General features: G+C 36.9%; 1 protein-coding gene across 2 annotated transcripts in view; it reads left to right on the top strand.

Annotated features, from left to right (window-relative positions):
• Window positions 1–13,285, top strand: part of RASSF8 (Ras association domain family member 8) — a 117,724-nt gene that overhangs the window by 99,486 nt on the left and 4,953 nt on the right. For both annotated transcript variants that reach the window (XM_005653134.3, XM_005653133.3), the window contains exons 4-5: window positions 10,094–10,983; window positions 13,069–13,213. In XM_005653134.3, the coding sequence (XP_005653191.1) occupies window positions 10,094–10,983; window positions 13,069–13,213 (1,035 nt within the window). The remainder of the gene's footprint in view (window positions 1–10,093; window positions 10,984–13,068; window positions 13,214–13,285) is intronic.

The following is a 13,285-nucleotide window of genomic DNA, read 5'->3' as shown; positions in this document are numbered from 1 at the left end:
AAGTGGTTTTTTTGCTGTGATTCCTGTTGTTGGTTGTTTCTTTTTGTTGTAAGTATAGATCTCTCATGAGTTTCGTTCATTTGGTTCCATAATACATCTCTTGGGTGTACTTTTACTTGTTACTGTATTATAATTTCCCTGAACCTAAGTAGATCTGTGAAGACACTTCTGCTTGCCTCCCCCAGATTTTATTGGTCTTGACTCTAGAGTCTGTACTGTCTTCTCTTCTGCTGCTTATCCTAAATAATGATTTCCAGAACTGAAAATATTTCCTTGAGCCAAAACATTGATTTGTGGTTTTCAGACCCCTCATTAGGAAGAATCCGATTTACCTTTTAGTCTGAATACCTTTTTTTTTTTTTTTTTTTTTGATCTTTTTGCCTTTTCTGGGGTCACTCCCACAGCATATGGAGGTTCCCAGGCTAGGGGTCTAATCAGAGCTGTAGCCGCTGGCCTACACCACTGCCACAGCAACGCGGGATCCAAGCCGCATCTGCGACCTACACCACAGCTCACGGCAATGCCGGATCCTTAACCCACTGAGCAAGGCCAGGGATTGAACCTGCAACCTCCTGGTCCCAAGTCAGGTTCATTAACCACTGTGCCACAATGGGAACTCCTAGTCTGAATACTTTTAGAAAAGAAAATGCAAGAAATTCAATGACATGGCTTTTCATTAGAAAGACAATGTGTACTCTTTAAATCTCACACAGTGAAGAAAAAGTTGTCAAACCCATGCTTACCAGCTCCATCTCACCTACCCTGTTGCAACTTTACTCCTTATTTACTCTCAGTTTATCATATCTTATGAATGTTTTTTTAGTTGCCTTAATTCCTTTTGGAACACAATGAGGGCATAAGGCACTTACACCAGTAAAGCCAGTAATGTGGGCTAAAGTTTATATTTGCATCTTAAATTAATCCTGTCATTGAACAAACATGTAAAAGTTGACCCTTGAACAATATGGGTTTCAACTGTGAGAATCCCTTATATGCAGTATTTTCCCAGTGGTAAATAATACACAATTGAACATTGGTTTAATTCACAGATGCCAAGGAAGTGCAGATAGAGAGAGCTGATGACTTTAAGTTACATGCAGATTTTTGACTGCCTGGAGAGTTGCCGCCTGTAACCCCTGTGTTGTTCAAGGGTCAGCTGTATTAAGAAGAAACTATGTTCACCATGCTAGGTGCTCAGTGCCTCTTTGTCTTTAAGCTCCTTATGAAAAGTTTATTTTTATGTCATGCTAGTTTATATCGGAAGCATGTCATGTTAGCTCAGGATGGAGACAAGTCACTGACACCATGGCACCTTAGCATTTTGTAGAGGTGGTCGTGCCCCTGCATTGTGGCAGAGGCACTATTAGACGTTGGCAGTGACACTATACAAAGACAGAAGCTTTAACACAGATATCTTTTGATTTTTTTTACTTAAATACTATATAGCACACTCATGTATTAAAACAATGGTGAAAATACGAAGTTTTCACATTCCATGAAATTGTCCTGCATTTGGCACTAATATTATATTTGTGGACCTCAGCTTAATTATTAAAGAGGGGGAAATTAGGCATTTAATTAAGGCAATTTAATTTTATTTCATATTCTTTGCAACTAATTTATTAGTAAATTCCCCCTTTTAAAAGCATCACAATTTATTTTAATTAAAATATGCAGTATTGTTGGGTTTTTTTTTTGTTTTCTGCTTAAAGAAAACTAGAACTAGCAAGTATCAATCTAACTTTCTTTGTTATTTTTGAGAATCAAGCCATGGTCAGTGGTTTAAAAAAAAAAAAAAAAAACACCAACAGTGAATAGTTTTTAGGGAAGTTGAGGTAGTTGAGGAGTGCGGTAAGCTGTATCTGTCCACATGGTAACTATGTTCTCTACACAGAATTTCAAGGGGAACTGCCTAGGGGTGTGTGTGTCCATGTCCCCATTTGGACTAAAGAGAGTACTTGTTTGTGAAAAAGTTGAAAAGAAGCTTTAACTGAACCTACCCCCACTCCCCCATTTTTGCTTTCTCAACAACTCAGTCCAGGACTGTTTTGAAAAGTTGACAGCTTGACAACTTGAATACAGATCCTTTTTTTTTTTTTTCTTGTTACAGCCGTATCTGCAGCATTTGGAAGTTCCTGGGCTAGGGGTCAAATTAGAGCTGCAGCTGAGGCCTGTGCCACAGCCTCAGCAATACTGGATCTGAGCTGCCTCTGCAACCTATGCCACAGCTTTTGGCAATGCCTGGACCCTTAACCCACTGAGTGAAGTCAGGGATTGAACCCACATCCTCAGAGAGGACAACATCGGCTCCTTAACCCACTGAGCCACAACGGAACTCCCATGAATACGTGGATGCTTTATGATATTTCTCCAAACCTGACTAAACAACTCTTTTTCTGAATTATAAATACTTCATTGAATTCAGAACTCACCTGGGGGATGATTCAACTGGCAACCAAGATCCTTGCTTCTGTTGTGCTTTAAGATTTTCTCAGCATCACATTCAATATGCTTCTGCTATTATACTTCAGTCTTTATCTGTCTTGTCATGAGAGTTATTGATATTCAGAGTCTAAACACTAAATGAAAATTTTACAGTATTATGACCTTATTTCTAGTATAAGAAATAACGGAGAATTTATAATTACGTAAAATCTCTATTATAACAAACACAGAATTTCTGTGGCTTAATACAGTAAAAGTTTAGTTAACACTAGTAGTAGAATATAGTGTAACAGTAAAAGTTTAGTTACACTAATAGTAGAATATAGGCTGACTAAGGAAAACTGCATATGTTTCTAAAACATTTAGTAGTTCCCTTTGTAGCTCAGTGGTAATGCACCCAGCTAGTATCTATAAGGGTACAGGTTTGATCCTGGCCTCTATCAGTGGATTAAGAATCCTGCATTGTTGGTAGCTGTGGTGTAGGTTGCAGATGAAGCTCAGAACCAGCATTGCTATGACTGTGGCGTAGGAGGCACCTGCAGCTCCGATTCAACCCCTAGCTTGGGAATTTCCACATGCTGCAGATGCGGCCCTAAAAAGACTAAATAAATAAATAATTTTTAGTGAAACCACATGTAGAATAGCTTTGTTGGGTTTAAGTTTATGTGTTTGCCTCATGGAGGTGGGGCACAGTGTGTAGGAATGATTGAGTTTTTCTAGATAGCTAAAATTGCTTTCAGGAAACCAGGATATAAAAGCCTGTACACAGTTTGGCTGTCTGCAAATATATGTGACAGCTAACACTTGCTGACTCAGTGCTACTAATCAATCAAATTAAATTATAAAAGCACTAAAGATAGAACATAATGTGATAAAAAGATTTATCTAATGTATCTAATAGTATAGATTTATCTAATGTATCTAATAGTATAGAAAGTAATCCTTTCTACTCTGATCTTTGACTACCTTGACAGGTTATATTTAGGTGGTAGAAGAAGAACATATCCTCAAATTATAGACAGTAACTAAAAGTGAAACCATGATTGACACACTTAATCTGCATCAAGTGGTTAAACTGCCCAGCAGGAGTGTACTGTGTTTTGTTACTATACACCTTGGGCTTTCTGAAACATTCCCAATTTTAAATATTCGACCACTTGATGTAAGCCACAGTCATTTCTCACTTAGATTTTTGCAGTACCCTTCTAAGCTCATTTCTCTGTATCATCCGGGGCCCTTCCATCGTAATCGCAACAGATTTCTTTTACAGTAATACTTTTAAAATATGCATCATATCACTCATCTGCTCAAAACCCCTTAGTAGTTTCCAGACTCACTGAGAAAATCTCTGAGTCCCTCCAATGGTTTTCAGGGCCCTAAATGAATCCCTGCTTTACCCCCAACCTCATTTCCTATCACTTAGTTTTGATTATTTCATCTTAAGTATACTAGAGACACTTCTGCCTCAGTCTTGCATCTGAGAATACTATGCACCCAAATATGTTCTTGATTCACTCTCTTGGCTTGCTGCTTAACTGTCATCTTCTCACAGAGCCCCTCCCTGTCCACCTGTCCATACATACCTGCACACACAACTCACACACTCCCCATCTGCCATATTCTATGTATCTCTATTGGTGTTTTGTTTTGTTTTTTGCTTTTTAGGACCACATCTGTGGCATATGGGAGTTCCCAGGTTAGGGGTCGAATCAGAGCTGCAGCTGCCAGCCTATACCACAGCCACAGGATTTGAGCTGCGTCTGCGACCTCTACCTCAGCTCATGGCAACACTGGATCCTTAACCCACTGAGTGAGGCCAGGGATCAAACCTGCATCCTCATGGATACTAAGGGGTTCATAACTGCTGAGCCACAACAGGACCTCCTGTTTATCTCTGTTGTACTTAACCCCTGACATATTATGTACAGACCACTGACCATTATCTATGTTTTTGAAATGTAAAAAAATTCTGAAAGCCTAACGTTAATTGGACTTAATCACACCTGGCATGGCTTGAACTTGTTTGGTAGTGAAAACTGATCTGACTTAATGTGAAGCTGAGGCTGTTTTTAACCTGTATTTATTCCATTTGATAAGAACTTTGATATATTTTACTTCAGAAATTTTAATATGTTTGATTATGGATCTGTAGGATAGCACTATGCTATCTTTCTGTAGTCCAAAGAATTCTAGATTTTTAGCATATCTGACCTTAAAGCTGTTAATGGACCTATATTCATTCTGTGTGTTGCCTGTTGTCTGCCACTCTTTCGTTACTGCTAATGTATAGCATGTGGTAGACACTCAATACATACTTGTGAATGAATGAATGATTTTTTAAACTTCTGTGAATTACATGCTGAACTAGGTGACCACCTAATGTCTCATCCATCTCTAGGACTGTATGATCCTTTAGAAGTAAAGAAAAGCATATATTGTATGTTACATTTAACTCTTAATTTCATATGCAAGTTAGCAGTTTTAAAAATTTACAAATTAGGAGTTCCCCTTATGGTGCAGCAGAAACAAATCTGACCAGTGTCCATGAGGACATGGTTCGAACCCTGGCCTTGCTCAATGGGTTAAGGGTCTGGCATTGCCATGAGCTGCGGTGTAGGTCACAGACGCAGCTCAGATCCTGTGTTGCTGTGGCTGTGGTGTAGGCTGTCAGCTGTAGCTCTGATTCGACCCCTAGCCTGGGAACCTCTGCATACCATGGGTGTGGCCCTAAAAAGCAAAAAATAAATTACAAATTAGTCAATTTTATAGCTATTTATGAAGTAATACTATCCATCATAGACTATTTTTAAATTTAGGAAAATACGAAAAAAAGAGAAAGAATCTGGACTTTGCTTCCTAGAAGTAAACACTGTTAAGCAATGCTTTTTATAAAGTACCTATAGATGAGCTTTAAAAAAATTTTTTTTTCACTCTCCTTAATGCTTCATAGTTTTAAAGTCTCAGATTTCATTTACTGAGTTGTGAATTAAATTTTCCCCATCATTTAATCCTTACAACAGTCCTATGAGGAAGGCAGTTATGAGCCCTATTTTGGAGACTATCAAGCAGAGGTACAGAGATGTTAAATAACCTGCCCAAGCTCCTATAGCTGGTAAGGAGGGTCCTGGGATTCAAACCAAGAGATTGACCTGAGAATCCTGCTCTTAAGTACTCTTATACTGTGTTATTTATACCCTGTATAATCTCAATGGACAACTGTTAGAAAATACGGTTATTGACTGAATTACATTGAAACAAGAAATAAAAATCCTTAGTAGTAAAATATACGCTGTTTTATAGCCAAGGTCATCTTTGACAATTTTGATATTTATAACAATAGTGTAGTTTATCATTCATATTCTAAGTAGCTTCTGTATTTTACACATCTATAAAAGGTTATTTTAATGAAGGTGAGTACATATTCACATCTATTATAACTCAGGATGGGTTAGATTATGCTGCATTAATAAACAATCTGGAGTTCCCCTCATGGTACAGCAGAAATGAATCTGACTAGGAACCATGAGGTTGCAGGTTTGATCCCTGGCCTTGCTCAGTGGGTTAAGGATCTGGCATTGCTGTGAGCTGTGGTGTAGGTCACAGACGCCGCATGGATCTGATGTTGCTATGGCTGTGGCGTAGGCTGGCAGCTATAACTCTGATTAGACCCTAGCCTGGGAACCTCCATATGCCACAGGTGCAGCCCTAAAAAGCAAAATAAATAAATAAATAAATATTTTAAAAATGATAAAATAAATAACCCCCCAAACCTTAGCGGTTTATAACAATGTGTCAGCTATTATTTTGGTTAATATTATTTATGTAAAGTAGCACAAATCCTAGCAAATAGTAAGCATATTAAATGTTAATCAATAAATGTTTTCATTATTTTTAGCAGTAATAAATTTATAACAAAATCCTAATTAGGTCCTAAATTAATATGCAGTAATTCTGTGATTACATCATAATCTCATCAACACACTGGGAAAATATACTGTGAAGGATTTAAATATGGGTTGAATGCACAGCTAGCTAACAGGTTATACTCAGAGATATTCTTGTATCACTGTCATCGTAAGATAAATACTCTTATGGTAAGAGTTATCTTAATAGCTACTCTTAGGACTTACAGAAAATTCATTAGTAAATTTGCAGAATTTTATATATTATAAAAAATATATATACACATATGTATGCATCAAAAGCATTTAACAGGCTATAAAATGATACAGTGTAAGTTCTGTTACAGAGATCAATGTTTATTGTAAGAATTCTAAGTCATTATGGAAAGAATTTGTTACGTTCACTAGATTTTGCATAAGAATCCAAAATATTTGTAGCTCAAAGAACAGAGCATCTATCATCAGAAAAATTGGGATAGGATAGATTATTCACCATATAAAGAATGAGTCAGGTGTTACTGGCATTACTTCTAATATGTTCAGAGATAGGATATGTTTAGCATTAAATTCATAAGAGATTAATGCCAGCTTTCTGTCGTGTTCTTTTGAATAACTTACATTATTCACCTTTGAGATTAAGATCTGAAGAAAAAAGTCAAATGTCAGTTTAAACTAAAATTTCTGCAGAGGGTTGATGATCAGGGTGTTTACTAGAATATATATTCCTAGGGCCTGACACTATTTCTAACAAATGTTTGTTCAATATATATTTGTTGAATAAATAACAAAATGTGATACTTTAAGATCATGATTTTGGTTTTTGGCTCTAAGGAGAAATTTCCTTAAATTGTAAAAAACAGTTGCAGTTTTTTTAAACGGTCGAAATAAGGGCATGGTGTTTCTGGGTGACTCATGTTTGAATATTTGAATTTTGGTGTATATTTTCCAAAACTTCCTATTACTTCATGGTCATATATTCTGCTCTAAGGTGAAAGTATGTTATCCTTTTTCCTTTTAATTTATATCAGTCATCCAGTGAGATTCCATTAATGTACTAAAAATCTCTTTATGTGATTATTTTCATTGAAGTTAATGATCCTTGGGATTACACAGAATTGCTTCAGCTATTCAAAAGTATTGTCAATATTCTATTTACCATTACTAATGTGGCAGACAGGCCTTAGGTAGCCAAAATGGTTTAAAACTATAAATGCCATGGATAGGTAGATAGGTAAGATATTCCTTTTTATTAGTTCTAGGGCTATGTCAAGATAGTATGAATTATAGAGCTAAATGTATCCATTTAATAAACTGCACTAAATCAAGTTTTGCAGGAGAAATTGGAATCTATCTAAATGAAATACACAGGGTCTGTAGGGCCTTGCCAAATGTAGGTATTAAAAACAATTATGGGATTTAACTCCCAATTTCTATAATAAGATCAAAGTATTAATTCATTTACCTTTTTTAAAAAAAAAATTTTATATTGCTGGATGGAATTTTTTTTTTCTTTTTTGCCTAATTGCGCTAACTATGCATTATTTAACAAAAAGGAAAAACTGGCAGTAAAAGCAGTTCTAAATAATTTTCCAAGACATTCTCATAGAGCAGCAGTACCATGAAGTATTGGAAAATCAGCTTTATACTTAATTATGACGAAATTACAGTCCTTATAATGTGATGATTCACTTTTCTTTTTAAAGATGCTTCCTGGCCTGGTAGGATTCAAGAGGTCTCTACCAGTCTAGTCTAATCCCTCGTATTACTTCTGAGGACACAGGGTTCAGGTAGCAGGAGTGAGACCGTAAAAAGGCAGCAGAGCCAGAATCTTTAGAGCTGTGATCTTCAGAGCAGTGTAACCATACGGAACAAGTCTTAACCATGCAGATAGGTCATGTGTTTTTTGTTGGGGAAATTACAGTAATTTTTAACCAGAAAATCACTTGGAATATTTTTTATTCCAAGAAGCCAAATCCAGTGCATTGAGGCTTTGCATTCCCCTTTGTTTGCTCAGGTATTTTGATAATAGTAACAAGTAATACTTAATAGCATTTTCAAGGTTACAAAACATTTTTATATTTCACATCTCACTTGACTCTTACAACATTGTCAGGTAAGAAAATACTACTCTCACTCTATACATGAAAAAACTAGAGCTGAAGGAAATTTGTGCAAACCATGTAAATATATGGCAGAATCAGATTTGAAAACAGGCCTTCTGACTCCAGAGGGCCCTTATTCTTAACACTCTGTCCAGCTTTACATAGTTGGGAGTTGCTGAAAGTTGCTTAAGGATTCTTTTAGTCAGATTGTTGTCATGTCAGGTCACTATTTAAAGCAGGTCTCTTTTTTGTCCTGTGAATAGCAGTGTTTTAAATTCATAATGGCTGGTGTCTTGACTACCTGCTATGGGCCTGGCCATGTGGAAGGTGCTTATTACACCTGACTGACTCTCAAAACCTGTGAACTATTGCTGCTATCCCTATTTTGGAAGTGAAGTTAAGCTACTTATCAAGTAAGTAATTTACCTGAGCCTAAAACTCTACCCAGGATTCAAATTTCCTTTAAAGGAGAACATACACATATGCTCAGAGCAATGTCATTCTTCATCTGCTGCTTCTGAATTGCATATGTGGGTGTTCATATGTACATACCCAGATTTCTGTTTATTGACCCAGTAATTGAGGAAATACTGCTATTGGTTGAGAAGCTCATGAAATTAAAAAAGAAGATGGAGAAAATAAATCAGTAGCTTTATATGCAGTATTATAATTGCTAGATGGCAGGGTGAGTTTTTTTTTCTTTGTAGTAATAGTAACTACTGATGGACACCTCTTATTTGAGATATAATTGACATATAACTTTGTTAGTTTCAGCTTTCTAATGGATACTTTTAACAAAATTAATATAATCTATCTGACCCACACACCTTAAATGGAAATATTTAGGAAATATGTTCAAGCTAATGACATTATATTGTTATTCTGAAACTTTGTCTTTCATAGTAACTGTTGTATTTATTACATATTATATAAATGTAATTTTATTCTTTTTGCCTTTTTAATTTTTTTAGACAATTCTTTGAAGCTGTTACTTATCAAAACTGAACAAGACTTCTCTTCAGGCCCCACTTTTTATATGACATTATTTAGAAGGGTTGTTTTCCTTGAGGTGATTTTTTATTTGCCACAGGGGTGCAGGAAGGTAGGGCAGAGAAAAGGCCTGTCCAGTACACATTAGCTGAATAGCAGGCTCTCCCCTGTCTCCATGTCTCCCTTCAGGAAGAGAAATGGGGGCTTCAGCCTTCCCAAGTCCTAATGTGCAGAAGGAGTCACCAAGTGGAAGTTTGTTCAAGTTCTGAAGTCCCGCCTAACTCTGCGACCAGGCCATCCTGGCTTCCAAAAGGACACTCTAGTGCCCTCCTTGGCTCAGCTGGAGGTCTTGCCCAAACAACTTCTGGTCAGTCAGGCAGGTGACAGGGAAGTAAGTTAAGATTCTCACTAAAGTTTAAAGGGGAAAATTGAGTCTGTTAGCAGGTCTGAAGCATATATGTGATTCACATCCCATAGTTTTATGTTACATATCTTCAGGAGTTCAGTATATTCAAGTAAATGTTTTAAAGGCATCATGGACTGGAGTTTGATGCTAAGGAGACACAGTTATCAGATGGTGTCGTATGTTTAGAGGCATTATTTTAGCTATTGTGTATCCCATTTTGACAATTTATTACTTTTTTTTAAATCTAGGTCGAACTGGAAGGTATACTCTTATAGAAAAATGGAGAGATACTGAAAGACACTTAGCACCTCATGAAAATCCTATCATATCCTTAAACAAATGGGGGCAGTATGCTAGTGATGTGCAGCTGATTTTACGTCGAACTGGGCCATCTCTCAGCGAGCGACCCACATCAGATAGTGTGGCTCGAATTCCTGAAAGAACTTTATACAGACAGAGTTTACCCCCCTTAGCCAAACTGAGGCCTCAGATTGACAAAACGATCAAAAGGAGAGAACCTAAAAGGAAATCATTAACATTTACAGGAGGTGCCAAAGGATTAATGGACATTTTTGGAAAAGGTAAAGAAACTGAATTTAAGCAAAAGGTGCTGAATAACTGCAAAACCACAGCAGATGAGTTAAAGAAACTGATCCGTTTGCAGACAGAGAAGCTCCAATCTATTGAGAAAGAGCTAGAATCAAATGAAATAGAAATACGATTCTGGGAGCAAAAATATAATTCTAACCTCGAAGAGGAAATTGTCCGCCTGGAGCAAAAGATCAAAAGAAATGATGTAGAAATTGAAGAGGAAGAATTTTGGGAAAATGAATTACAGATTGAACAGGAAAATGAAAAACAGCTGAAAGATCAACTTCAGGAAATAAGACAAAAAATAACAGAATGTGAGAGTAAATTAAAGGACTATTTGGCTCAAATCCAGACTATGGAAAGTGGTCTTGAGGCAGAAAAATTGCAACGTGAAGTTCAAGAGGCACAAGTCAATGAAGAAGAGGTTAAAGGAAAGATTGGTAAGGTTAGAGGGGAAATTGACATTCAAGGCCAGCAGAGTCTGAGGCTAGAAAACGGTATTAAAGCTGTGGAAAGATCTCTTGGGCAAGCCACCAAACGATTACAGGTAAAAACATTTTTATAAGAAGAGTGTTTTGTCTGTTTAGAAGAATGTATTTTGGCATCTTCTTTAACGATTGTGTATCTTCTCTTGTATTTAAAGTTGGAAACCTGCCTTAGTTTATAAGTTTCTTAGAATTTCTGTGACTTAGGACAAAGCTGAGATGTGAGACCAAAAAAAGATGACAGTGGAGCCACACTATTCTTCTCCATGGAAGAAGCTTTCTTACTGTGGCAGCTGTAACATTAGGTAATTGGATGCAAAAGATGAAAATCTCAGAGCTGGAATGGACACTAATGATGAGATAGTGAATCTTACCTTCTCCTTCTAGAGCTGGGAAACCAAAGCCAAAAGGGATTATTACTAAGGATGTGTGTCTAGTTGGCTGCCTATCTATCACATCACCACTGTTGCTAATCCCATCTTCTTTCCTGAGGTGTTATTAGTGCCCCCCCTCCCAACCCCATAACCCTCACTTACTTTCCGGAGGAGAGAGGCAGGTTCCTCTCTGCCTTTTCCCCACTCCTAGTCCACATACAAGAACATTTATATTTTGCACTTAGACCCTGATCACTCAACTTATATTTCTTGGGTACCCATTCTTGAAAAGATAATGTGATGGTGTTGTCAGACTTGTAAAGAGGTATCAGTCTCTAACAGCTGAAATGAGAAAGGTACACAATTGATTATAATATGGCTCCTTACATTTAAATTAATTAAAATTGAATAATATTTAATAAAGGTGTTTAAAAATATTGAATAAATTTAAATTCTTATTTAGTCACATTTGGCCACATTAAGTGCTCATTAGCAGATACATCTAGTGGCTACTGTATTGGACAGGGCTTGTTTAGAAGCTGTGTGATCATGGATCAAAGAGGGAACCATGAGGCTTCAGAGCACATGTGCCAAAAACTCTGAATGTCTGTAGTAACAAGATCTCCAAATAGTACCTGTGCACACTAGAGTTGGAGAAGAGCTGCTTTAAGAGTCTGAACAGTTCCACAAGCAGAGAAAGCTGAGGTTTCAGGAAGAACTGATGTCATTTCCTTTCTCTGTCACTGACTATAGTAAGTAGTAGAACTGCCAATCAAAATTTGTAAAGTCAAGAATTTCTCATGCAATAGAAGGTTGTTAACCCTCTGGCTTGTCAGTATTTTACTATTTGGATTCATTTTGACATCTAAAAAAGGTACAGTTGGGAATTGTATTGCCTTGATGTTACCGGAAATACTAGTTTATGACAACTGTTACTAATAAACTCCACTACCTATGAAAAGTATCTAATAAACTACTGACATACCTCCAAGAACCCCCTACACTCAAATAAGTAGAGAAAACCACCACTGTTCTCTATTTTTCTCTTCCCTACCTTTACCGAATCCTTCAGACACACCCAGCTTGGGTGGGGCCTTTGCCACTTTTTCTTAAAGTTCCCTAAAAGAGAGAAAGAGAAGAAAACCCATTTGAATAATAGAATGATTCTCCTTGCTTTGGGAGGTTTCTGGCTGTCCAAAGTTTTTCTCCTGACTTTAAGGCCCCTCAGTTCCCAGACTTGGTTTTCTGGTTTTAAGAGTCCCATAGTGGGACTCTTGCTTTCCTCATGCCATAGCATAAATCTCAAAAATGGATCTCATGAAAACTTAAGCAGTTTAAAAAAACAAGAACTCTAAATCTTGTGGATGACTATTAATTTTGCAGTCAGTTATGAAGTAGATAATAGGGAAGTTTACTTGTGAACAGCTCAGCAAGATTGCTGTCAACACCAGGGTGGATGGAATCCATTATTTTATTCATGACAGTTTACAGACCTATATTTATTTCATCAGTAGCATAGTGTATTCCTAACAGAGGAAGCTGTCACATTTAAGAGGACAGACTAAAGAAGCTGTTGTCATTCATTTGCATATTTTTTGGTCCATGCCACAGAGTAAAAGTGACCTCTTTAGCCATTATGTCAATATGAACCAGATTTATTAAATGTATTCCTGTGTAAGCTAGTGTCTCACATTCAACCCCTGCCGGGATGCCTTTAGCTGGGCAATAGTGAATCTTCAAATTAAAAAAAAAAAAAAATTACCTTCCATCTAGGACAAAGAACAAGAATTGGAGCAGTTGACTAAAGAGCTACGGCAGGTCAATCTGCAGCAGTTTATCCAGCAGACAGGGACAAAAGTCACCGTTTTGCCAGCAGAGCCCATTGAGGTGGAGGCATCACATGCAGACATAGAAAGGGGTAAGATTTGAGAAATTGCTTTTTAAAAATTTTATTCTCACTGCTAACTGAATAAACTGGTAAGTTTTTTAC

The sequence above is a fragment of the Sus scrofa genome, chromosome 5 (assembly GCF_000003025.6).
Source record: "Sus scrofa isolate TJ Tabasco breed Duroc chromosome 5, Sscrofa11.1, whole genome shotgun sequence".
Taxonomy (NCBI): domain Eukaryota; kingdom Metazoa; phylum Chordata; class Mammalia; order Artiodactyla; family Suidae; genus Sus; species Sus scrofa.
Note: the sequence above shows the minus strand (reverse complement) of the source record. Positions and strands in the feature narration are given on the sequence as shown.